This window comes from Lemur catta, chromosome 8 (genome assembly GCF_020740605.2).
Source record: "Lemur catta isolate mLemCat1 chromosome 8, mLemCat1.pri, whole genome shotgun sequence".
Taxonomy (NCBI): domain Eukaryota; kingdom Metazoa; phylum Chordata; class Mammalia; order Primates; family Lemuridae; genus Lemur; species Lemur catta.
Window position 1 is genome coordinate 4297472 of NC_059135.1, and position 26584 is coordinate 4324055.

Consider the following 26584-nt stretch of genomic DNA (forward strand, 5'->3'; position numbering starts at 1 on the left):
GCTCAATTATAAGAGCTTCTTTAATTCCACATTATGGATGAGGAATAAGTGAAGTCAGACAGCGATGTAAGAAAAGAGAGAATCTGGCGGTTCATCAAAAAGCTAAACACAGAAGTACCACACGACCCGCAATTCCACTCCTAGGTCTATACTCTGAAAACAAGGACTCAAATAGGTATGTGTGTGCCAGTGTTCATTGCAGCATCACCCACAACAGCCCAGAGGTGGAAACAGCCCCAGTGTCTGCCAATAGATAAACAGACAGAATGTGTTACATCCACACAGTGGAATACTATTCAGCCATACAGAGGAAGGGCGTCCTCAGACACTCTACAACACAAACCACTGTGCTAATAAAAGAAGCCAGGCACAAAAGGACAAATACGGTGTGATTCTACTTACATGAAATGCCCAGACTGGCAAGTTCACAGACAGGAAGTAGATTAGAGGTTGCAGTGGCTGGGAGAAGAGGAGACTGGGAAGTTAATTTCTGTTTGGAGGGATGAGAATGTTTTGGAAGTAGATAGTGGTGATGGTTATACAATGCCGTGAACGTGTGAATATAATTAGTGTCACCGAATTGCGCCCTAAAACATGGCTACAATGGCAAATGTTATGTTATATACAGTCACAAGTCACTTCATGATGGGGATAGAGAGAAACGCATCTTTAGACGATTTCATCGTGGTGTGAACATCACAGAAGGTACTCGCACAAACGAAATGGCATAGTCCATGCTCCTACACTACAGCTACGCACCTGTACGGCACGTCCCTGTACTGAATACTGCAGACAGCGGTGACACAGTGGCTCAGCATTTGTGCATCTAAACATACCTAAGGTACAGTACAAACACTTGCAATCTCGTGGGACCACCATCATATATGTGGTCCACTTTTGAAAGATCTTTATGTGGTGCACGACTGCATTTTGCCACAATAAAAAAGTTCAGCAAAGAAAAAAAAATAAGGAAAGAGAATAAGAAAGGGAGAAAAAGATTAAGGTATGGATGGGAAGAAAAAATAAGACAAAGTCTTAGAGAAAAAAGGAGAACCACAGAGAAAGACTGAGGAAAGGGGCCAGGTCTCAGGGAGCGGAGAGAGGACCAGCGCTGGCGGGGGCCTGAGCCGGAGCAGAAGGCCAGGTGGGCCCCGCCCAGCCTTGCCCCCTGCAGCGGCCCTGGTGCCCCCGCAACACCAGCAGCTGAGCTCCTGCTGCAGCCCTGTCCTGCGGTCCCATCCTGGCCCTCCCTGGGGTCACCCCCAAGCCCCGGCATCCCAGGGACCGGACTCTGAGTGGATGGTCCTGCCTCAGTGAGCACCTCCACCCAGACCTGGATGGCTCACGGAATGTTCCGTCAAGGTCACACAACATATTTTTTGGGGGCTGGGACAAAAAGTAAAGCAAGACTTACATTTGGCCTATAAATTAATGGGTTTCAAATCCTGCCTTAGAACTCTTTAAGTAAAAGAACGTTGAAAAAATAGCTCTCCCGGGCAAACTCAGCTGATTAGCTGTCAATTATAAATAGAATGTAACAAGTCACTTTTGATACTAACATTTTAATTTTTTATTAAAAAAATTTTTTTTTGGATACAGGGTCTTGCTCTGTTGCCCAAGCTCACTGCAACCACCAATTCCGAGGCTCAAGCGATCCTCCTGCCTCAGCCTCCCAGGTAGCTGGGGCTACAGGTGCACACCACCACAACTGGCTAATTTTTCTATTTTTTGGTAGACAGAGAATATCACTATTTCCCAGGCTGGTCTCGAGCTCCTGGCCTCAAGCAATCCTTCTGCCTCCACAAGTGCTGGGATTACAGGTGTGAGCCACTGTGCCTGGCCTTATTTTAATCTTCAAATGTCCGGAATGAAAGAAAATCAATTACTCATCGATGTCATTCTGGAACCACTCAGGGCAAAACAGTGCCAGTCTGGAAGAGATGATGCCATGGGCTGGCTTTGTCCCCACCCTTCCACCAGCAGATTCGGTGGGGTGTTTCTGTGCTGTCCAAAGAGAAGTGGGGCCCAAACCCACTCTGTCCCTTCCCTACGCCTGGGACAGCAGAGGAGGGTGAGGGAGGTTGAGAACACCAATCTCCAGCAGTCCCCTGGAGCCAATGACAGTACAAGTGATGTTCACCATTTGAAAGTTGCCCAAGAAAACTGCTTCAAACCACCACACCACAGTGGTGGCTCCCACTAATCCAAGTGTGTGACCAAGATTTGTGGGGACAGATGAAGGCTTCTCCCTCCCTCCTTCTCCCATCCTAGCTGCGGTCTTCCCAGCTGATGCTCCCTCCTGTCAGGGACCAAGTCATATTGGGGGAAAGTCAATAAACTTACAGATCTTAAATTGTTTAATGACTAGGCCTGTTCAGGATAGTTATATGTTAACTGTGAGTTATTCTGCATTCACTGATGAGACTGTTCCTTCAAGTTTACTGACTCTTTGATTCTCTTTAAATGTGAGAAATGGATTTAGTTGTTCAGGTAAAATTACCAGGCTGTAAACACATCATCATCATATGCGCCAGCTTTCTACAGTTACAGCCTTTCAAACGTTGATCATTTGTTAATGGTGGGTTTGATGTTCTCCAAGTGTCATAAAAATACATTTTGTCAATCTGTTGAAGCGCAGCCATGGGTAAAACATCAACAGTTTTTAAGGTTTAAATATTAACTTATTAAAATTAAGAAATATCCTTTGGATAACCTATTATAAAATCCTTTATATAAACTTAGTCCACAAGAAAAGTCCTAGATAAGCCAATATTTGGAGCCAAGATCAGTGAAAAGACAAACACAACATTCCAAGGGAGGGAAGGTCACCGTGGAGACACGTGACAGTGCCCCTCGCTTGGATGGAGGCCGGATCTGCTGCTTCCTATGTCTGTGGCCTTGAGCAAGTTAGTTAAACTTGATGGCCCTCAGTTTCCTCAGTTATAAAAATGGGGATAGGGCTCCCACCTCGCAGGTTCTTGCGAGGGTTATGCAAAGTGTTTTATCACAGAGCCTGACACGTAGCAAGGGTCAACACCTGGTGGCAATATCATTGCTAACAGATGGTCTTAGATTGATTTCCTCTTTGAAAGAGGCACTGTTAAACCTAAAATATGCTAGAAAATATTTTATTTTCATGAAATTGAGAAAACAGTAACCCTGTGTACAGTGTGCGTGTTTATGGAACACTAAGCTAGAAATTGTGGTTGGTTTTCTCAGGGCTATTTGGCAACCGTGCCTACAGCTGACCAGGTTTTCTGCAGAGCCAAGTGAAGGGGAGAATTACTCCTACCTGCAGAAGGCAAGAAAGACCCAAAGGAAAACCAAGTAAAAGAACAAATGTACTGATTTATTTGATTAGGAAGAGTCAAGTCAGGTCACTGCAACAGCCACTGGGGAGATGCCAGTGCTGCCCTCCCTCATGTCCGCCTGGTGGCTTGATGCCACCGCACCGCACGCTCTCAAGACAGATTCTCAGAAACATCTCACAGCCATCGCTTCCTCTGGAGCGTCCAATTCCTTGGCCTTGCACACGATGGCAGAAAAGAAAGAACTCTGAAATTTTCCTATCTAATGATTCTGAGACAGTCTGTAAGAAAGGAATCTGAGCATACTAAGAGGAAGTAAAAATCCTGGTTCACAACAGTTTTCTCTGATATGTGTTGTTATTTGCTTAAATGCCTGATCTTTATAACGGGCAGTATCATGCACACACACCACTCTGGGAGGAAAGAGCCAGTCCTTTCCAATGTCGGAACTTCGAGACCCAGAGTAGGCAGTAGACAAGGGGACGAGCTCTGAGGTGACAGTCCCTGTGGGTGCACGGCAGCAGCGTGAGCCCAACCCCAGCAACGCTGACACGTGCTCCACAGCACTTAAGGTGGGAAGAATTCACTATTTTCCTGCAGATGAAAATACCTTTAGATAATTAAAGCTTTTTTGCCAAGACGGAAACTAACCGGCAGATCTCTTCAAAGCTCGGATAATCTGGGAATCTGAACACGGCGGCCACATAATTGAACCTGTCCATGACGCTCAACATGTGTGCTCGGCGGCCAATGCGGTGAAATATCTTAAATATTATCACACGTTATGTCATTAAGTAGAAATTAGATGGAAACAAGAAAAACCTAAAAATTGACTTAGGAGTCCGGATGTTCTCGATGGCTGCTATGTCCATTTTTCACCTGAAGCCCTCTCCAAATGCAGTTTTGCCATTAAACAAAACCCAAAGCAAGGTAATCAATTCCAACTAAAAAGCACTTATCCCGGGAGGACGGTGTGCGAGGCACTTCAAACCCCTGGCCGCCTGCCAAAACCCAGACAACAGCCATCACTGTTTCTGACTATCGGAGGAGCGCAGGGGCCATGCATAATTGACTAGAAGATGGGCTAAAACTGTGCCCAATCAGTGTGTGATCAAAAACGCGTGGAATATTCAGCGCCACTTGATTACACGGAGGTTCGTCCTTTCACTCTCCTCATGAAATCTCTTCAAGGTCCACAGTGCTGTAATAAGATCATTACTGTCAAGCGGTACGAATCGAGGCAATGAGTCTTGGGATGGGGAGTCATACTTCACAAGCTCCCCTGGTTTCTCTCTCTCTTTTTTTTTTTGTATTTTACTGCATGTAGAGGCAGCAAGGCGACGAGGTGGCAGATAATGATCACATCACTGTGTGGCAACTAGAAAGGCACTTTTAAGAAAAAGCGGAGAGAAATCAGCTTAAGAGAAAACTAAAACATTTTCCCTTTGCTTTTTTCCCCTTAAAAAAATTAAATAGAATTAAACTGTGTGCAGTAGGCACTTTTCATGAACTCTGATATAATGTCATTGAATTTAACCATTTGAGAGATTTTCATATTGCAGCAAAGCCCATTACCCCACAGACAAATGGCCAATTTTCTCCACGTCCCACATGCACAAGAGGCCCTCGTGAAGTTGGCACGTGTGCCCGGCGATGCCTGCGGAGCGCGGACCCCGGGCTGCACACCTGGCGCCTCCCGTCTCTCTGAAGGCAGGGGGGATGAGCAAAGATTACTAAACAAACACACAGCGTTTACCTCTCAAACCACACCTTCTCCAGAGCACTAATAACACATCTCAATAAAACCAGAGCGAGCCGGGAACCACAAACGGCCCCGGCAGCCTGGAGGGTCGGATGTTTGATGAATACTTAGATCAGCAATGCAGGATTCAAATAAACGATGGCGATTGATCAATCACTACCCTCCTCCTTCCAACTTCAAACTGCCCTCAAAAATGCTCACTCTAGCTGGGTGCGGTGGCGTGAGTGCGCTTGTAGTCCCAGCTACTATGGAGGCCGAGGCAGGAGGGTTGTGAGTTCAAGTCCAGCATGGGCAACATAGCAAGATCCCCATCTCTAAAAAAACCCTCACTCCCCTCATCCAAAAAAAAAAGAAAAGAAAAGAAAGAGAAAGCATATCAGCCTTTGAATGAACACAAAAACTGGGTTTATTATATCTGAATTAAATGTCCACAAGTCCCAAAAAATTTCAGGAAAAATGTTCCTCTGTAACGCAGTCTATTGTCTAATCCTGTATGTTCTAACTGTCTGCAAAGCAGCTGAAGCAGAGAATTGCATCTTTTATTTGAATGATCGAGCGTGCACGCACTCGCAAGAGAAAAAGACATTTGTCTGCAAGGAAGCCCACCACACCACACCACAACAGCGCTCCTGAGAAGGGGGCCAAGACCCCACCAGTGAAGGAACGCCTGCTGGCCAGTTCTCAAGGGCAGTGGCGGGAGCCGTGGGCGCGGCCCTGCTGCGTGGCAGAAACACAGGGGTGCGGAGGGAGGAGCAGCTCCGGGAGCTGCAGGACTGAGAGCCGCCAGCCTGCAGATGGCTCCTCTGCAAGCCCCAGGCCCTGAAGCCTGTCCAGGTGGACGGCGCGGATACAAAGCGAAACACAGACTTCCAAGTACCAGAGGCCTGGTGGGGATCCTGAGCTCACACTCGCCTGCTGGGCTTAGCCAAACTACTCAACTTCACTCAACCTTTCCCCTCATTTGTGAGTACAGAAACACCACCCCTCACATGCCAACGCTACGGGGTTGCCTGAAGGATGCAATAAGGTAACAGACGTTTAAGAACGGCGAGCCAATCCTGGTTTCCTTTCTTGTGTTTGATGACATATCCTAACAATGAATCCAAGACCCGGGGAAGGAAGAGTGGAGGGGAGAGAACAGTCTCGATCTGTGCAGTAGTTTCTCACCAGGGCAAGTGCAGGAAATATTCTCCTTAGGTGGCACAGTGTGGGTGGGTGGTGGCCACAGGCACATTAACTCCCACGGACAGGAACAGAAAGTTCCATGGTCTTATGAATTGAATGGTGGCTCCCCCCACAAATTCACATGTTGAAGCCCTAACCCCCAGTGTGATGGTATTTGGAGACCGGCCCTTGGGAGGTCATCAGGGTTAGATGAGGTCATGATGGTGGCCCCTCTAATCATCCCTCTCGTTCTCTGCGTGCACACACCTTAGAAAGGCCATGTGAGGACACAGCAGGAAAAGGCCACCTGCAAGCCAGGAAGAGAGCCCTTACCAGGAGGGGACATAGCCGGCCCCGTGATCTTGGACTTCCTAGCCTACAGAGCCATGAGCAATATGTTTCTGCTGCTCGAGCCACCCAGGCTGTGGGATTTGGATGTGGCATCCTAAGCCAAGAGGAAAGGTGCGTGCAATTTTATTTTGTCCTTTCTATTTGCAAAGTTGTTTTCACATAGACCAAGTTTTGTTTTTGTCAACATGTCCTTTAGTTTCACATCTTTAGGAAGAGGCATGAAGTCTCCGCCGCACGTATGATAAAACACTGCCCGGTTTCATCACTGCCAGGGCGGGGAGGAAAGATGACAAGTGCTCGGCCAGAGCATGTGAAAAGATAAACCTCCCAGGCTGCCCGAAGCCCCCGGCCACACGTGTCCAGCGGGGCACACCAACATCCGAGGGCTGCCAAGGCCGAGACAAAACACCCTCTTGCGTGAGATTCGGACACGGCATTGCACCTTTCTCCTCAACGCTATGTTTCAGTTTGCAGCCCTGCTCTTTCTGTGATGAAAGACACGCGGCAGGGGTGAGTCTACAAAGCAGATGAGGATCAGAACAGCAAGGCAGACAGGAGCTGACCAGCACTGGCCACCGGAGCCAGTTCTGTCGCTAACAGCTTTGCACCCTGATCTGAGTCAGTCACAATTTCACTGCTTACGTGATATTCAGAGACCCTGACAGCTCAAACATTTTTAGGCCATCAAGAAAATGAGTCCAAAACAGATCCTAGACTCTCCTGAAAGTCAGCCGACTCAGGGTCCCGCACGCGAGGCCGAATTCCGATCCCAGGGTGGAGGAAAACGTGCTGCCCCACGTTCTCTGTGGATGGATGCCAAAGCCTGGCAGGTGGCCTGCATCTTTCAAAGGTGGGTCCACACTTCTGCAGGGCAGGAGGACCAGGGAGCTTGAATGCTTGTCCTGTTGCACCGGGGTTTGCCTCAGGGCCCTGGCTAGAGCTCTAAGCCACCTCGTAATGACACTTAGCTCATACTCACTTTTTGGATTTTTTCCTGGAACAGCAGATGCTTCGTTCTTGATAGAATGAGGTGTGAGCTTTCTGTCCCCTCTTTGGAGCCTCCCTGAGAGGCTCTCAGGGAGCCAGTGCTCCCCGCACCAGCCTGTTACCCACTTGCCTTCTCTACGGGACCGTGGGCAGCCTGAAGGCTGGCCACCCATCGCTCTGACACGCAGAACCAGGCACAAGTCCTTAATGCACTTTCATGGACCAGAGTACAACCCCTTTAGTTTGCGTGTACTTAAAAAAAAAAAAAAAAAAAAACAACTACCAAAATCCTCCTCTTGTCCGTCGGTTCATCATGATGGGAATCCTCTGTTCCGGCTGCCCCTGCTGCCTTCGACTCATCTTTGTTTATTTCCGACCTGCCGACTTCCACAAAGGATCTGAGAGCGCTGACAGCTTGTGTGTGTTTGTGGCGGCCAGACTGTACACTGCAGGATGGCTTTTGAGTCAACTGTGCCTAATCTACAATGTCAATGTCTAGAGTAAACCCAGATCTACTCAATTTCAGCAAGTTCGTTCTCTTGGAAGCTGGAGTTACAACCTGAGAACTCAGTCTCTTTGGGAAAGTGATCTGGTTTGTGGGGAGTGAGTCCGGCAGGATACGTGGGGTCTCCTGTCACTGACAGCTCAAGGATGACAAAACCCAGACAGTTTCTGTGACACCCCCAACAGAGTCAAAATTACTGCACTTTAGGTATATCTTTCAGGAAGATGTTCTGATACTTGGTTTTGCACATTCACTATAATTAATTGCTCAAGGCAACTATTCAGATGTACTAACCAACTGTTCAATGATAAGGAAATTTAATTAAGAAGCCCTTATTGTATCAAAAATTCCTGTTGATTATGGAGTTTCTATGGAGCTGTTTGCGGAGACTTCTTTTTCAGGGTAGCGGCCAAAATTAAAACAAGGAGTGGACATGTGGGGTGCTGGTGGCATGTCCACAGATGGAAGGAGGAAGTCCAGGAGTGGTGAGTGACAGGAACAAGAGCACAGTCAACTCTCATAAATCTTCCTTCCCCCTCCCCTCCAGCCACCTCCAAGTAATGCAGAATTAAATGAGAAAGGCCCTACAGACAGGAAATAAACCCTGAAGATGGCAGTTCCTGGGCCATGACTTTTAACACACACGCACGTGGGCACCCTCACACGCATACATACTGACTGTGCCCAAGGAGTGAGGAGAGATGAGAACTTCACGGTAATATGACACTTATGGCCTGATTATAGTCTAAATAAAAAAGCAAACATGCTGGCCTCCCAAGCATGGCATGCATAATCCCCAAATTACCCAAAGATGGCTTACACTGTGTGACAGTCAACACAACCGGATGGTTCCAGATTAACGGAGAGCTTGCGTGCACCTACTTTGGTATTGCTTTTTTGTAATAATGAGTATGCAGGAAAAATAAAACCTGTACATTAACGCATGCACGATTCTTTATTTTCTCTCCAAAGTGTCTTCCAAAACATCAACTAATTAATAAAAAAATGTCCTAAGGTAAAAGGTAACTGATCAAGAATAGCAACATCTGTTTCTTAGCATCTAAGTGAAAACAAAACTCCATTTTGTGACTAATTAATTCACCACCATTGGTGTTTAAGTTGTAAATAGACCACATTTAATGAAAAAGTGATGCCTTCTGCAGAGTTTTATTAAATAAGATAATCATTATGTCCTAAATCTGCAGAATATAAAATTAAACTCTACCACAGGTTACCTTTCCCTAACGTTTACAACTCAATGTGTTTTTGTCCTTCTTCTGAACACCTACGCTTGTCCTACCTATTCTGCCTGGCATCCACGGTGTAGTTTCTCATGCTCGTCTCTTCTCCACATTAAGGCACCAACGTCTTGGGGTGAGATGGGAACTGAGTTCTATTTCCCAGTTCCTCCCACAAAGCGAAATACATCGTGCTTTCCCTGTGGTGGCTGCTTAATATTTGATGAAAGAATAAAAATGATCCACAATTTCAGGTTCTCCTTTGAAAGAGTGAAGGAAACCTAAGTCCTGGGTGACCTTTACAACTCTGGAGTTAAGGAAATTTGTCAACACTTTATAGCTTGCTGCCATCCGGGCAGCTACGACGCGCAATTCATTTTCTGCCATAACAGAGAGAGGGCCGCCGTGACTTGCCATCCGCAAGATAATCTTCCAATCTCTGTCCAGGACCAACCACACAATGGTCTGGTAAAGACCCAGAATGAACGAGCAAAGGAACAAGATGAGAGAGAGAAAATAAATCCCCCTCGGAGACCTTTAGAACAAAGCACCGTGAACCCAGGTGGGGGGAGAAAACACCGGTATTTCTGCATACCTTTTTACAGAATAAGATTGGGTAAATCTGGACTGGCCCTGCACTTTAAAAGAAAGATCTTTGCTACACAACTTCGAGATGTTATGAGCCATATAAAAGTCAGTGTCTTTACATGGAATCTCAGAAATATCAAGGAAGCTATTCAGTCTGCCCCACTCCTAGATTCAAAAGCCGCTCCACATACCTCAAAGACTTGCTTTTTGCCTGGTGGAAAGAGTTTGCGGTAGAGAATTAAGAGACAGTTCTGTCACCTACCAGCAACATGACCCTGGACAAGAAAGCCACTTAACCTCTCCCTACTTCAGCCTTTTCACTGGGGAAACAGGGAAATTAGCACTTGATGCAAACTTGCATGAATGTTAGAAAACTAACGAGAACCACTAGATTCGGGGCCCCGGAATGGGGCTGCAGGGACTGCTGCTTCATTTTAGCGATGACGACCTCAATGCTGGGCCCCGGATAAGAAGATTCCCAGAAAGCATTGCAATTCAAAGACAATGCCAAAAGGTGACAAGTCATTAAAGATCTGGAAAATCCTCACTGCCCAAGAGCTGTCCCTGGCTCGTGTAATTGAACCTGGTCCCGCCAGGAATCCAGAGCCGTGGTGCTGTTACCTGAATTCCCCTAAAAAGACCCTACCAGTGCCGCACCCCGGTGGGGACAGGGTCACTCCCTCTTGGGGCAGCTCTGGCTCTTCGAGTTTTCCGTTTAAAACCTGAACAAAATCCATCTCCCTGAAGCATCCACCTGTCCATTCCTCTGAAACCACCTGTGCCAGCCAGGACAAGTGAGGCCCGCATGTCACTCGGCGGACGTTCCACTGCCCGGTCACCAGCGGCACCGCCGTGGCTCGGGCCCTCACCACACTCCTCTCCCTGTCACCTCTGGTTCCCTCCGTGGCGTGGGCTTCCGGCCCCAGCACCACCCTTCCTGGTCACATCTGAAACCCGCCCACTGGTCCACAGTCGTCACCAAGCGCAGCGCCCCGACCTCGTTACGTGAGAGTGAGCCGTGACTGGCCGGATCCTCCAACATCTCCGTCCCTCATCAGACACGTGCGTCAGTCAGGCCACCACGCTGGAACCCGAGATACTTCCAAAGACAAGAAATTCTTCAGTCATAGCCTCTGCTTCTGTAATTGACTAGATTCATCCAATTCATTTTAAATTGAAACATAAGAAAATGATCTCTTTAAGCTAGTTTCCGGCATCCTCTGCCGTCCCGCGCAGAGTTTAGCTACCGTTCTTCCGCACGTAGAGCCACGAGGACGGGGCGCGACGAGGAGCCACGCAGCGGGAGACTCCACAGAAGGGACAACTTGACCTCCACGGGCCGCATCAGCCTCCGGGTGTGCGGAGGGAGCGTCCCCAGGTTGAGCAGCACCGGCACTGACATGTCCCTTTCACCTTTCCTTCCCGAACGAGTGTGCCCAGGAAGCAGCTGGCGTCGGAGCCTCTGTGCTCGGCTGGGAGTCCAGGAGGACGCAGGGCAGGCTCCTCGTCCCGTGCAGCTCGGGGGACACCGAAGTCCACTCGGGAAGCTTGGCCGATACTGACAGGCTGGGGTAGGGCCTAGGGGGACAGCAGTGGGCAGCACACCCCCGCCCTCAAGAGCCTTCTGGCCTGTGCTTGTGAAACGCGAGCAGAGCCGGCGGTGAGCTCAGAGGCTTTGCACCACGAAATGCCGAGCGTCTCATGGCTGCTGCTGGCTCCGTCTCCGCCCTGGGAACAGACTGTGCAGCCGCATCCGGGGCTCTCGGGCCCTTTGGCTTCTGGTTGGAGGTGGCCGGGGCTGGTGGCAGGTGGAGGGGCAGCAGAAGACCAGAGCGGGGAGAGTGAGGTCAGGGTGCTTCCCTGGGGCCCCCACCTGCCAGGTCACCATGGCTGGATGTGTCCCTCTGTTGAAGGCCACAGCCCCCAGGGGAGGCCTTCCCCAGACAGTGCCTGTCTCTTCGCCCTGTCACACCACTGGGTTCCACACCAGACCCGTGGCCCTCCCTGCACCTCTGCGGACAGTCCTGGGAGAGACTGTCCTCTGTGACCCAGCCTGAGGGCACCACGGAGTCCCGGGGACACTGACTGGATTAGCTAACCTTCAACGGCATCTTACTTTCTTACACCCTAAAGAGATCTGAATCTGGTCATTTCTTCCAATAGGGTATGTCGAGGCTATAAAATTCAACTACTTTACAGTACAGAACTTTTTATATTAGTATCTGTAGCCACGACTTTCCAGCACTTGGTCAAACCCCAGAGAACACACTGGTAGTGACCAGAGTACCTTGCAGGAGAGAGAAGCAGAAATATTTTCTTATCACTAAGCAGTACCCTCAAAAAATAAAATATAAACACTTAGCTTTAATTTTAAGAACAGAATGTTTAATCTGGATGTTTGGGGTCCCCAAACCCTGGATGCAGAGCTCCTCCCCACCCCGTGAAAAAACTGTCTTCCATGAAACTTCGGGGGGGGTCACAGCAGGAGGTGAGCGGCAGGCGAGGGAGTGAAGCTTCGTCTGTATTGACAGCTGCTCCCCAACACTCGCATCACCGCCTGAGCTCTTTCCTCGCCCCACCCCCCAAATCCATGGAAAAACTGTCTTCCATGAAACTGTTCTTTGGTGCCAAGAAGGTTGGGGACCACTGGTTTATATAATGTACTTTTAAGGAATTAATAGTTATTAAGATTATTAACAATATTGTATACCATTGAATCTGAAATGACATGAATGGTAGGGTACATTCTGATTTTAGAAGTGTTAACATGTAGGGAAAAATTATGCCTTTGACATAATGAAATACAGAGTGGCTCACAAAAATGACTCATTTATAGTCCGATATGTAACTTTTCTGAGGGAAAAATGACACATTTTCTTTTTAAAAAGAACTTACAGCTTATTTTCTATCCCCAGGATGTCACAGCCACAACGTTACAGAGATGAGACTCTTAACTAGAGAGTGAGGCAGTTCCCTTCTGACCTTTGCCTTGAACTTCCAAACACATAAGCCACGTACTTGTCCACGTCGGAGACGCTGTGATTTCTAATTCGGGAGCCAGCACGGTGCCCGGAGTCTGCTGTCCGCTGGCGTCACCACCTCAGCAGAAAGACTAACCAGCCCTTGAGTGAGGGCCCAAGGCTGTCACTCAGACAGATCCTCTCTGTGGCAGCCTGGTGACATGCTAGCGCCAGGCGCCCACACACAGTCCATCCACCCAGGAAGCAGACTCCAAACACCTGAGGAGTCCAAGACACTCATGGTCACCTCTCGAAGTTCCTTCAAACTCACCGTTGGCTGGAGGTGACAGCGTGTGACCAGCTGTCCAACTAAACACGCAAATGCTACCAAATTACAGGCAGGCTGTGCCTCGTCCATGTGCCTCACACGGCAGTCGGTAGGTGGGCAGGATGACTAAAATGCATACAGGCGTCAGAGGTGGACTTGGTACTCAGTTTCTGCCAGGTTGTGTTTTTTTAAAAAAAGTCACAGACATCAGCTAGACACACAGGACATCTACCAAAGACACTTATCTGTGAAAACAAGCACGTGGCCTTTCCCTAGAGGGATCCCCACCCCACCCCTGCGTGTGCCACGTGCCACGTGCAGGACACGCGCTGCCCACCCTGCAGACAGGCCACACCTCTGCCCAGCTCTGCCCCAGGGCTCTGGTCAGGGTGGGATGTGGCTTTGCAGGCGTCTCGTCAACGCTCAGCATCTGTGGCCAGATCCTCTTTCAGTGGGAAGGTCAGTGGCATGTGGGTGGGTGCTCTGACCCAGGAGCATTATTTTTCCGCTATTGCTGATATAACAGAATCATCCTCATTTATCACAACGTGAGAAAATCGGTTTTTACTGGCTAAACCTCCTAGCAGGAAGCTTACGGGATGCAAAATGGGAAGAAGTGTGGGGGAGAAGGGCTTTCCTGGTGAGCTACACGGGGCTCTGAGCCTCCGTCACCTCGAGATGAACAACACACGGCCACGGCGCATGGAAGACACTCACACACCACGCATAACACGCCACGCGCTCCGCTCCTTCTGGCGAGCACACCACGCACTGGGGGTTTACGGACGCGGCTCTGGACATCAGCAGGGGACAGGCCACTTCCTCTACCGCGGCCGTCTCACAACTTGCAGCCTAAGTTCTGAACACTCAGACAAGCACAGTATTCAGAAAAAGCGTGGCAGAAAGAGAGAACGAAGAAGGACATGATTTACTAAAGGTAGTTCCTGAGTACGTGGAACTCTCACACAGGCTACGCTCTCATTGTTGTTGGTCTCACGAGTAACAAAACGTGTTATGACAACAGTGTCTTGAAATTTTAATTTTCCTTTGAAGTATTTCTTTAACCTGAGAGGTAACATTCATGCAGTTAGTTTAACGTGGTGCGTGTGTGCAAGTGCACTTGAGGATCCCCACATGTAACTGTGGCATAAAAACAGTGATGTCATTTGAAGCAGCCACTTCAGAAAGATCACGTCCAGCCATCACTGGGAATAAAAACTAAGAAAGGACTCACCACGTCCAAAGGGAACAAAGACAAACTGTGACAGCCGGAATACTAACAGAGCACACGGGACAAAAACAGGTGACGGGTATTCACAGAAGAGGCGTTTCGCATAACACGCTGCTAAAAGCCAGAGTGGAGGCTCTACCTTATTAGAGTCAGGACTAGCCAACACCAGAGACGACTCCCGAATGAGGAGCGGGGATGGTCTTTACCAGAGTGATACGATACGACAGGGCCCACCTCGCTGGCGTGGGCATCGTCAGCCCAGCTTGCCGAGCCCGGGCACGGCGGCAGGATCCGGTCAGGCCCGTGACGGGAAACCAGCAGCACCGTCCACCAGCGGCAATTGCCAGGGGTAAGATGAGAGATTTGGTTGCGTAATTTGAGAATCAGCCAGTGATGAGAGGGCCCCAAGGGCCCCGAGTGCCACCGTGGGAACAGAAGACACATGAGGGGACCTGCATCACTGCGCATTCATGGCTCTAGCGGGGGCTGGTTTCACAAATGTGAAAAATAAAAACCCACGTTCAGAAGTGCCGACTCTCGCCCTGGGCGCCCCAGGAAACCTTACCTTCAGCGGTGCCGGAGAGACCGTCGGCCTTGAAGTTGCTGGTACTTTTCTTCCTTCGGTGCTTCTTTCTGTTGGCGTGAGGGGAGGGGGGCGGGTCGAGCTTGGGGCTGGTGGTGCTGGAGATACTCGGGCTGGAGCACACGGAGTCGCCCAGCCCCGTGTCTGCATCGGACCGGAAAAGGCAAAAGAATGCAAAGGGTGAGCACTTAGAAAAGCAGATTTTGCAAAAACACCAAAGCAACATTCCTCCTTATGACACGGGCCTGCAGGTGACATCCCGTCGTGAGATGGCTGCACTGCAGACCACGCGCCCCTTGCTCTAATGCCACCTGACAGTCAAGCCAGCACTTACTTCTATGTCACCTTTCGCCTCGGAGAATTTAACATTCTCTACTTTGCATGACTGGAGTCTGGGGAAGGAAAGGGGTAAGTTTATGCTTGTTAGCTGTTTATTTTTCTCTTCCCGTAATTACCTTGATATATTAGAAATAAAATAAAGACACTTAAGGATAGAGAGGGAAGTGTCATCTTAAACGGGTTTGATTCTGTGCCCAGGTAGCGCACTCCCGATTCCATTATTCTCCTCGCAACATCGCACGTGACCCTAACTGCATTTCACTTCATTACCGGTGACAATGCGGGACCACTTTCTCTCACTCATGTCCAGCAACCGGGTTTAGAAGTCATAGACCCGCCAATTTTTGATTCATTGAAGATACTGATAAAAGTTTCAAAACCAGTATACAGAAATGTGATTATTCACTACAAGTGAAACTCTCAATTTATTATGTCTACTTTTATTTTTATCAAAGAGAAGGCTGAAGTGGTACTAAATGACCAGGAATGAACTTGCAATTCAACCAGCACAGAAAAGTACACTGAAAAAATGATGAAACACGGGTGGTCAATGCCTCCAAAGCCCTGAAAATTCTTTACCTAACAATTCAGCATCTTTATAATTCAAAACACAGAGTTCTATGCAGTATGTCGCATTCATTCCACGGGGATTTTCTGAGCACCTGCTGTGGGCCGGCAGCTTTTCTATGTAGATGCCTGGCACCCATCACTGGCCTGGAAAGACAAAGAGTCCCGTGGGAGGGTGTGGACGCTGCAGCCGGGCCAGGACCCGAGCACGCGGGAAGGTGTGAGTGTGACAGAAGGAGAACAGGCACCCGGAACGGGGGGCTGGGCAGTTGGGCAGGAGGTAGCAGGGATGGGGGGACCTTTTTAAATAGGGTGGTCAGGGTAGGTCTTGCTGAGAAGCGGACATTTGAACCAAGACAGGACAATGACAAAAGAGTGAGAAGGTCACCAGGGAGGTCCCTAGGGAGGCAGCAAGCCCAGTGAGTTCCAGAACAGAGTGAAGGCCAGGGTGGCTGGGGCAGGGGTGGGAGGGGGAGGGCGGCAGGGGCAGGAGATGGTGCTGGAGACAGGAGTGGGCTCGAACGCTGAAGGAAAGGGGGCACCACTGCAGGGTTGTGAGCAGAAGGGTGACGTGATTTCAAATATAAAGCCACTTGAAACCAAACTGAATTTAAAATATTTTTATTTTGTGAAGTTCTAGAAAATGTCATCATATACTGAGAAATGTAAAAATGCACAACTTAAGGTATCTGAGACATGTATATGGTTTCCAGAACGCCCCAGATGCACCTCCTTGGCCATCCCAAGACCAGAGCTCCTTGCCCCTCTGCACAGCGGGAAGGGTCACTCTTCATTCTCTGTGCCCGACACACACAGAGGACCTCAGGGAGCCCCGGAGCTCCTTGGGATGCCCTGGGCAGCGGGTGATGGGGCAAGACCCCGAGACCGTGTCAGCCAGGCGCACTCCGTGTGGGTGGACGCTTGCTCACAAAAGGTGCAAGTGCTGACGGCTATTTTAAGGAGCTGCAGGAACTGTGGCAATCTGGTGTCTAGTGACTTCCCTCCTACCAGGCTGGACTGGGCTTCGTGCACATGTGTGACCTCTGTCCTCAGATGCAAGTGCCCAGGCAGAGGGGCTACTGTCCTGGCGGCAGGACAGGAGGCGCTGTGGACAGCAGGGATTTGGCCGTGCGCGTCCTCGTGTGCCCCCATGGAGGTCCCCCACGACCACCTTGCTCGAGCAGTCCTCTCCCCCACTCCTCAAGGAACAGCCCCTCTCCGGCCACACTCACCTTCCAGCCTGGCCTGGCCCCACCCTGTCCTCTAAGGGATCCTGGCCAGTTACTTCCACTGGGTCCTCCCTCTCCACCAGCGTCCTTTCTGTCTGGGGGTGGGGGTGTCCCAAGGTCACTCACATCCATCCATCCCCCTCCCCACACCCTTTCCTTAACCCCATTAGTCTTCAAAGGGTTATTTCCTAACTGGAAACTGTAGTGCTAATAGCAAAGCCTCTTACAGAAGTCACTACCAGTCAGGTACTGTTCTAAGCTCTTCACACAGGTTAACTTAGTCTCTAAACAACCCACTCAAGTATGTGTTATTATCATCACCTGCATATTACAAACAAGGAAACCGAGGCACACAGGGAGGGTAAGAAACTCATCCAAGTCACAAAGCAAGAGTCTGGCTCCCGAGCCTGCTCACAGCCTCTAGCCTGCTCCAGACGAGGTTTCTGTCTGGACAGGTGGGTCACACATTCGTTTTCTTCCTGACTCCCCAAAACCTGGGTCCCTCATCACTGCTTTACCGTTATGTCCTCTGTGCCATGGCCAAAGCCCTTTTTATCTTCCCTTTCCCTGAACTTCTTCCTTGTCCTGACCCCGCGATGCTATCTCCTCCCCAGCGCCCGAGGGGCCTTCTCAATGTGCACGACACCGAGGCCACAGTCCGGTCCCCAGTCTTGGCTCCTCCCTGCTTTGGCCTGAGGTTACACTTATTTTTTTAGGGTGGTACTTCTCATATATATCTTAAAAATACTAGATCCCACTGAATATCATATAAAAGCTATAGATATCCTGGAAAAAAAGGCTAGACGAATCAAATTTTAGGTATGATCTCACAGCATTCAGAAGCTACGTAATGTTCCGGGGGGAGGTGGTCTAGAGACCCCAAGATCATCACCTGTTCCTACAACAGCCCTTCTATGTGTCAGTCAAGGCTCAAACCCCATACTGAATATTTTTCTCCTTTTAAGTATTTCCTGCCCAGGTTTCGAGTCTTCACCCTCTCGGCCCCACCCTCTCTGTAAGCATTCAGAAGCCGTTCAGTGCCAGGCACGGGGCCAGGACATGGGAAAGCAATGTCCCGTGACTGTCCCTGTGCTCAGAAGGTGCAGGCCCAGCCCTGGAGGCAGACGCCAGGACAGGCACACACAACCGCTTGCGGCCCTGGGGCTGCCCGTTCATCATTTCACTCTGTCCCTTGAGTGTCCTTGGTAATTCCCAACTTTCCTTGTGGCTCATGTTCTAAAGGTCTGTCCCAGACTAGCATGTCTCATCCTGCGCTCCCGCCGATCCCACAGCAGGGACCTCTGCATTCGCCTGTCGTCATCTAATCTCACTGGCGTGGCTGTCCCTGGCGCTCATGTCCTCTGCGCGAACTGGTGCGAAGCTAAGGACACAGCGGCTGCGTTGTGACGTAAACCCCCTGCCATTGCCATCGCCCAGTGGGCTTTTTAAAGTCAGTGTGTACCAGTATTTCCCTTGAAGACACTGAGAACACATGCACATGCTGTCCGTATGACAGGTTCCACACACGTGTGCTGGGTCTAGCGCTCGGTGCTCTGTTCTAACCCATTATTCTTTTGTCCATCTGTGTCCTAGGGCTACACTTTGTTACTTTTCACAACAGTCTCAGCTATTCTCGGCTGTTCTGAGCATGCACCTCTGTACACGCACCCACGTCAATAAAAAGGATATTGACCAGGGGGGTGAAGACAGAGCTTCGCACCTGCTCCCTTCTCCCTCCATCTCGCCTGGTCCGGAGGCCCCGGCTTCACTCCAACCCTGCGCCTGCCCTGCGCCTGGAACCGGCAGGGCTGGGGGCAGCACCACGCCGAGGCCCCCTCTGGACGAGGTCGTACCTCTCAGGGATGGGCCTGCCCTTCCGTTCTTTCCAGGAGGGTGTCTCCCAGCTGCTCCTCCCTCTCCAAACATCACACACCTCCCTCTACCCCCATGGTGACCTCACTTTTCACTTCACTGAAGATAAAAAACCCACAAAAGCATCCCTCAGTAGGGCGCAGCCCCCCCACCGCCAAGCCCATGCCCCCTGGGCTGGATCCCACTTCCCTGCTCGGACAGGGCCTCTGGCCCCGGTATCCCATACCCTCTCCGCTGGCACCAGACATGCTGTATCATCTCCCATTTTCAGCAAAACCCTCCCTGACCCCACGTCCCCACCCTGCACCGGGAGGTTTCTGCCCTTCCTTAAAGCCCAACTCCCCAAACCTGCCCCTCCTCACTCCAGCTCACATCCCGCCAGCCGCCGGCGTGTCCTGGCTGAGGCCACTTGTGCCCTCCACGGGGCCCGTCAGTGAAACAGTCTTGGTGGGGGTCGCCTCAGTCTCGGCAGCACCCACACGGCCCAGCCCCAGCCCCCGAGGGGAGCCGTGGGGAGGCGCGATGCTGGACAGGTGCAGGGAAATTAGGAAGCTCTGGGCCGCAGAAGCCGGAGGAGGGACCCCAGGAGAAGCCCTGCTCCACTGGGTGTCCCCGCTCCTTGGGTGACACCTCGTTACCCGTGCACCTGGACCCCTTCCCGGCGAGAGTATGAGCTCTCTGAAGGGAGAGCTCCTTTATCCTCTTCACCAGGGCACGTCCTGAGACATGTTCGGGGTGAAGAAAGGCGGCTCGATACACATTTCAGTTTTATTGAAGAGCTGACCTCTGCTCATCCGAGAGGTGCTTACACAGGTGGACGGACCCGCGTTTTGGTGTATAATAGAGGAATGCTGTCAACTTGGCGGCTTAGTTTTAAAACTAGCCACAAGCACGCTTTTGTGCCAAACCGCTGTCCTGTAAGTATCCAGCTGTTTGGGATCTATTTTTAGGTAAACAACTAAGTCCATGGATGAAGCCGACTGACGCTGAGAAAGTCCCCCCACGTCCACCCCACACATGCACTGGGCTGGCTCTAAGGGGTGAAAAGAATGCCCACCTAATTTCCTGCCTGACGCCTTCAGTAAGAGACTGCTTCCCGTGGGCCCTGCTATGGAACCAGTGGGAGTCACATCTGCGGCAAGCGTGCCAACGGCCCGGATCTACAGATGGGGGCAGAAGGCAGGGTGCCTCACGCATGGCCACCGTCACCAGGTCGAGCGCATGCAGGTGGCCTGTGGCCACCGGGAGAAACGGACCAACAGGGAGATGCTGGTGTCACTGAGGTGTCGGGAGAAGGCCCAGCAGCGGGGTTGGGGAGAGAGAACAGGAAGTTGTGAGCCTCGTCCCGGCCGCTGGAGGACGAGGAGGGCAAGGAGACGAGCTTTTAAGAGGACACAGGTTTGTCACTACTAATAAAAACAATGGTGATCTCCAGAATGAACACAGAAAGCAAGGCCGGCACCTGTTCTGAGATACGGAGTGCACAGAGCGCTCGGGGTCCCCGTGGCACGGCCTGCCCATGCTCTGATGTGCTGCTCACGGGCCCAGGTCCTCCAAGGGGGTAGGGAGAATCGTCCTGGCCCCAGCTTAGAGATACAAGTTGAGGCAGTAAGTGGCTTTCCGGGTCAGCCTGCAGGGGAGGGTGGGGCCACCCCTGTTACAGTTCCCCCAGCCACGGGGACACTCCAGCACGCTATGGCCCAGGCTCTGGAAATTTTACCCGCACTTTCTTGCTGGAGGGGCCCAGCCAGCGGCACCGTGACCGTTTAGGGGTCAGGCGTCTACCGTGGGCTAAGGAGGTGAGGCACACAGCACTTGGAGAAACCAAAGGCCCTGGGCGGGGGTGGGTGGGAGTGGGCGTCTGCAAGGCAGGCAGCCCTCCTTCAGCAGGAGGAGGCCCTGCGGCCAGGGCCAGGCCCGTGCCCGGCAGCAGGAGTGCCAACTGCACGACGGGGCAGCAGCCATGGGGCAGAGAAGGCGACAGTGGTGGTGGGTTCGGGTAAGGGTCGAGGAGGGGCAGGGCCTTGGTGCAGGGGTGGTGGCAGGGACGGTGGTCTAGGGCTCCACAGCAGAGTGGCCTGGCCTGACCGCCCTGCAGCCCGCGGGGGTCGCGGGGAGAGAGCCACGGGTTTCCAGACGGGGCGCTGAGCTGCGCCGCCAGGATATTAATGCCCGGCTTCGAGATCTTGAGACCTCCCTTCCGAGAGGAGTTGTTTAACATTCCCCGGGTTTAAAATATGAGCAATCAAAACGCACCAGGCTTCCACGCTGCGCTTTTCCATTTCCCATACTCCTCTCGCCTGACAAGGTGTCCCTCAAATGGAAGAGGCCCCTGAGCCCCGCCCGAGACACTGCAAACGATCCCCCGACGCAAGCCGCTCCTCCCGCCAGAATGCGGAAAACGAGTTTTATTTTGTATCAATTACTGGGCACCGGGCGGACGACTACTGTCGACAGTGTCAGATGTGGGAGGGGAGAAGCGAAGAGAAAAAAGGCACGCCAAATTAAAAACGCACGCGCCTCATTACTCCACATCCAGAGCAGCTTTGACGGAGGGACCCGGGGTCCCGAGACTCGCGGTGCGGGGGGCCGGGCTGGGCCGGCCGCCATCCCGCACATTCAATGTCAGCCATTAGTTCTTCCCAATCGGGCATCAATGTTCAACGCACACCCCAAAAAATATATAATACGAGCAATAATGATCACAATCTGCAGTCTCTCCGAGCCTCGGTACGTGAAGTATGAGTCAAAGAAGCAGTTCCACTTTTCACTCGCAGAGCTGACAAGCGTGACTAGAGGGGGAATAAAATAACATTCCGTCCGCATAAATATCAAGCAGCCTGCCTGAGACTGATGGGCCAGGAATGTATTCTTAGCTATCATTCCGGCAGACAGGCCCAAGGACACTCATAACTTATTTTACAATCATTTAGTTTCAGCTCAAGTGGAAAACGTGACAACTTATCTCTGCTGACAAGATGCCATATCGAACCTTACAATTAACTCTCCCCCGATTATCTGCCCAGCCGATCATTAGCCGGGCAATTCCTGATGAACTGGTGCAGGGAGCTCGTCTCGGGGAGAGTCGGCGCCAGGTGCGCGGATCGGTTCCTGACATCCGGCGATATTCACACAGACCAGGCTCTGTGCCTGTGATTCCCACGTCCCTCCTGCCCCCGAGGGTCTCTGATGTGTCCCCAGGGGGAGGCACATTGACCTTCGCAAGCATCGCTGTGGCGATGGCCACCATCCCCTGTGAGGCAAGGTCCTCCCCCGACCCTGGCACCTGTGTTTCCGGGAACGCTGGGCCGTCCAGAGGGACCCCTCCCCTCCAACCACTCTTCCTCGGTGGGCCTGGTTTGTGGAGGAGACACCAAGGCTTTGCTACAAGGAGCCATCCACACTTGGGAAGAGCTGCCAAGGGTTTCTGAAGGGTTGGCTGCCTGTTAATTTTCTGTGTCTTCTTTAAAGATACAAAATGCTTTACAACACATGTTTCTAAGAAGCATGCATCTATGTGGACAAAAAAAAAAGGAAAGACAAAGGAAAGGAAAAGGAAGGGGCCGGGCATATGCATATCAGCCCTCCTCTCCCGCTTTCACACGCACCTTAACTTACCTATCTGGCAGTGTCAGGTACAATACGTTACTAAAGAGCCCCCCTTTTTTGGTATTAAAGGAATTCAAAATTATCAAAGACAGGGCCATTTGTAGGTGCCAGGAGGAAATCAGTTGAGGGCTAAGACCTTCTATAAACTCAAGATGAAGTCATTGCAGGAACTAATAAATTAAAACACACTTCCTTTGATACAAGGCCAACAATATAAAGCTAATTTGGATCTTTAATAAGGGCTCTGTTCTTTCTGAAGCTTCCAGAGATGTGTAGGCTGGTAAATAAAGAACAGGCCACCTTTGCCATCCAAGGAAATCACAACATCCTGGGTCTCTGTTGAAAGGTGAGTGTGAAGTGAAGTTCAAAACCTCACCCCTTCTCACAGTTCTTTTGACGGGAGCTTTCAGCGGGAGGAGGTTTACTTGAATCCCGATCTCTGAAGATGTTTCAGAGACTGGCATTATTGTCCCTTTCCCTTTGCCGCTCACACGGAGGTACACAATGTCAGAAGGGGCAGCGGGGACGCGGCGGGGGGCCGGGGAAGATGACAGGTGTGAGGGAAAGGAAAAGACAACACAGCGCTAGACTGAGTTACAAAAACGGGGAGGAAAGGAACACAACAGGAGGGGCCAGAACTGAGGGAAAACACCAGGGAGAAGAATTTCCTACTTGGGCCATTTTCAGCGACACCAAGAGACCTCTAACAATTAAGCTGGATAAGTTGGGATTTAGGAAATCTGATCTTCATTTAGACGAAGCCCTTGATTCCTGAAATCCACCTTACCATATAAACATACGTAAAGCCTTACCAAACGAGCACACGTTCTGACCACTAATTAGGGTGCAGGGTTTCTTTTTTGAGGTGATGAAAATATTCTAAACTTGACTGGCGATGGTTGCCCGTATCTATGGCGGTATTAAAAATGATCGAATTGCACGCTTTAAATGGGTGAAGTGTGTGTTATATGAATTTTACGTCAATAAAGCTATTTTAACAAAAAAAGAGAAAAAGGGCAAGATCATTGTGTTAAATGCTACAAAGCAACTAAACAAAGGCGACAAGTCAGTCCACTGGGCAGCCTGGCAAGGAGAGGAGGGGACAGAGACAGGGCAGCAGTGGCCAGGGGACCACACAGGGTTGACGCCAAAGGCCCCCACAGGACTCGGGCCACCAGCTGAGTGTGGGGTTGGGGGACAGAGGTGGTGGCCTGGCCCCCAGCCACCTGCCGGGAACTGGCTCTGCACAGCAGACCGATGGCAGTTCTCAGGGAGCCGCTGCTGAGGGAGTGTCCCCTGCTCTCCGACCTCTTGGTCACTCTCTTTGCCCCCATCAGCTCCCTGGTCTCTCTTCTTGCGTGTCCGCTGTGACAGGCTCTGGAAAGGCATCCTCAATCGCTCCTGGCAGCTGGCACCGAACACCATCATCCGGTTTCAGGGAGCGGCAGAAGAAGGTGGCGTGGTCAGGGGAGGCGGAAAGCCTGGGGTCGCCGGTGGGAGAACGTGCCAGAGAGGAACGTACTCAGGAATGCAAGTAGGGATTTTATGTTGAAGGGTCAAAAACCAAATTGTTCTCTAGTTGATTTTTAGCTGAATGCAAGCTGCGTGAAGTTTTAAATTAACCCAGTGTACTTCAAAAAATGTAAAGGCACGCTGAGCAGTACTGCTAGGTGGAAATGAAATCATTTCAAGAGACTCCCGTTTCTCTCTCTGGCCTCATCTCTTTTTACATAATCAGCCACAGCCATTCCTCAAGTTTGGTGCTCAGAGCTACTAAATTACAGAGATTCTGTTTCACGTGGAAGGCCACACTGAGCAGGCTGCGGAAAGACTGAGCATGCCTTGTAGAAAATCAATTAAATCAAGAAGTTAATTAGATGTACGATCCGTCCCTGATAACATAAATTTCCCATCTCTAGAAACTTCGCTGTTTCTATGAGAAGTCACATGCAGTCAGATCACCAGCAGCTGCACAGGAGGGTGGCCCGCCCAAGGTAGAAAGGCTGGCCTTCGCGAGGCCAGGCCACGGCGGGCTTTGTCCAGGGTCCTGAATGCGTTTGGCCGTTTCACTCTGCTCAAGGCACGGAAATACACGGACGCCAGGATGCTGCTTCCTGGCACAGCCCTGGTCTTAATCTACTGACATCGTGTGGTTTGAACGAGCAGAGCGACGGTGTCTTCAGCCTTCAGAAAACCTGATATGCAGAAGCCCCGACTTGACACGGAGCTAATTTCGTTGTGACGTATCGTCCCATCGATCCAGGGTTAAATGTCATAAAAAAGTAAGTAAAGGCATTCTTTCGTTTTTTAATGTCATAAAGAACAGGATGTGTTTGGTTTGCTTAATTATTTCCCTACTGTTTATTTTCTATATTAGGAATTAGTACTTTCAGGCAGTTTTCAAGACAAGGGTGTGAGAAAATGAGCACTTACAGGGCTCTGGATACATGCTGAGAACCACTCCCGGAGGTGCTGTGCTTCTCCCGCCCACAGCGGGTGAGGACGCACAAACCGTCCTGTTCTTGGAGCCTGGACATGGTCTACTGGCTGACTCACAGGCCGGCTCCCACCCTGCCCACCCCCCGGGGAGGGAGTCCCTGGCCCCCAGGACGATCACAGCCAGAGGTGCGTGCAGGAAGCAGAGCCAGGCCCGGGACAGAGCAACACGGTGGGTTCCATGACAAGGAGCCACGGAGCGTAGAATCAGAAAAGCAGCCTCAATCCCAGCCCAGCCACCGGGCCACTCGACCTCGGGTATGTCATCTATTTTAACTTCAATTTCTTCACCGGCAAAACAGCACCCTGAACCCCCACTCTGGACACGCCTCACCCCAAACCTGCTCTCTTCTCTGCCTTGGCCAACTAAGGTGTCCAAGCCCCTGTTAAACTAAGGACTGACCAAGGTTCCTCTGCCCTGCACATGGATCCAAGACCATGTGGTGCCAGGCCCTCCTTCTACCTTCTACTGCTCAGCGGGGGCTGGACAACGTCCAGACGAACAAATGCACAGACAGGCCCAGCCACCAGCCAGGCTCTCTCCTAGGAGCCATAAACAGCAGTAAATAAAACCAATCTCCTGCCCCACAGCCCTTACGTCTGGCAAGGGGACAGACTCAACATCAGAGACACATGCACGTATTGGAGGGATCATAACAACCGTGGGCCGCACTGAAGCACAGCGGGGGCGTGCGGGGGGCTGGCACGAGAGGCCTCCCTTACTCCTGAAGGCCACGCACGTGCGGCTGCAAAGGGTAACCTGGATTTTCCAAACAACAATCACCCAACATGGTCAAAACTAAGGGCTTTCAGCAGAGAACTGTAACACAAAAAACATACATTTACTAATACCAAGAGAAAATGAGGCATTTAAGGGAAAAAGTCCTGATTACTAACAGAGAAGATCTTGGGAAATGTACTTTTAGATATGCCACGGTGAAAGGTGGACAGACCAGTGTGAGTGACGGACAGCTCGGACATCCCTGCAGCCACGGCGCACGGGGACTGCCCCCGCCCACGCTGGAGGAGGACACCCCTCTTGCCAGCTCCCCCAAACACTGCACCCCCTCGTGGCCTTCAGTGCACTCTGATTTGGTCCTGTGGCCATTTCCTTTATGTGGTCGTGTCCCTGTGTTTTTTCTAACCTGTTTACATATGCCCCCTGGCAGGCAGGCACCAATCTCGGTAAAAAAAGTCAAAAAAAGAACATGCCAAGCCAAGACCACTGCAGTACAAAGAAAAAGAACTAAGTTTCAGTGAAGCCTCTGAAGTGCTGAAGGGGGAAAAAAAGTCCACCATCCCTGTAATTGTATATTTAAGACCTAGGAGTTTTAAATACTATTTAAACACCGGCTGTAAACTCTGCATTATGTATCCTTACAGCTTGAGCATTTCGGAGAGTAAATGATCAACATATTATGATGATAAATTATACCTTCTTTTTTCTTGGGCATCACGTGCAACCTT

The 26584-nt window shown here is 50.8% G+C and overlaps 1 protein-coding gene across 4 annotated transcripts in view; it reads right to left on the reverse strand.

The window, feature by feature from the left end:
* The window catches only part of AGAP1 (ArfGAP with GTPase domain, ankyrin repeat and PH domain 1), a 507675-nt gene that overhangs the window by 98607 nt on the left and 382484 nt on the right, over nt 1-26584 (reverse strand). For 3 of the 4 annotated variants that reach the window (XM_045560337.1, XM_045560336.1, XM_045560339.1), the window contains one exon: nt 14988-15149. The exons of the other annotated variant lie outside the window; for it this stretch is intronic. In XM_045560337.1, coding sequence (XP_045416293.1) covers nt 14988-15149 — 162 coding nt within the window. The remainder of the gene's footprint in view (nt 1-14987; nt 15150-26584) is intronic. 4 annotated transcript variants of the gene reach the window in all.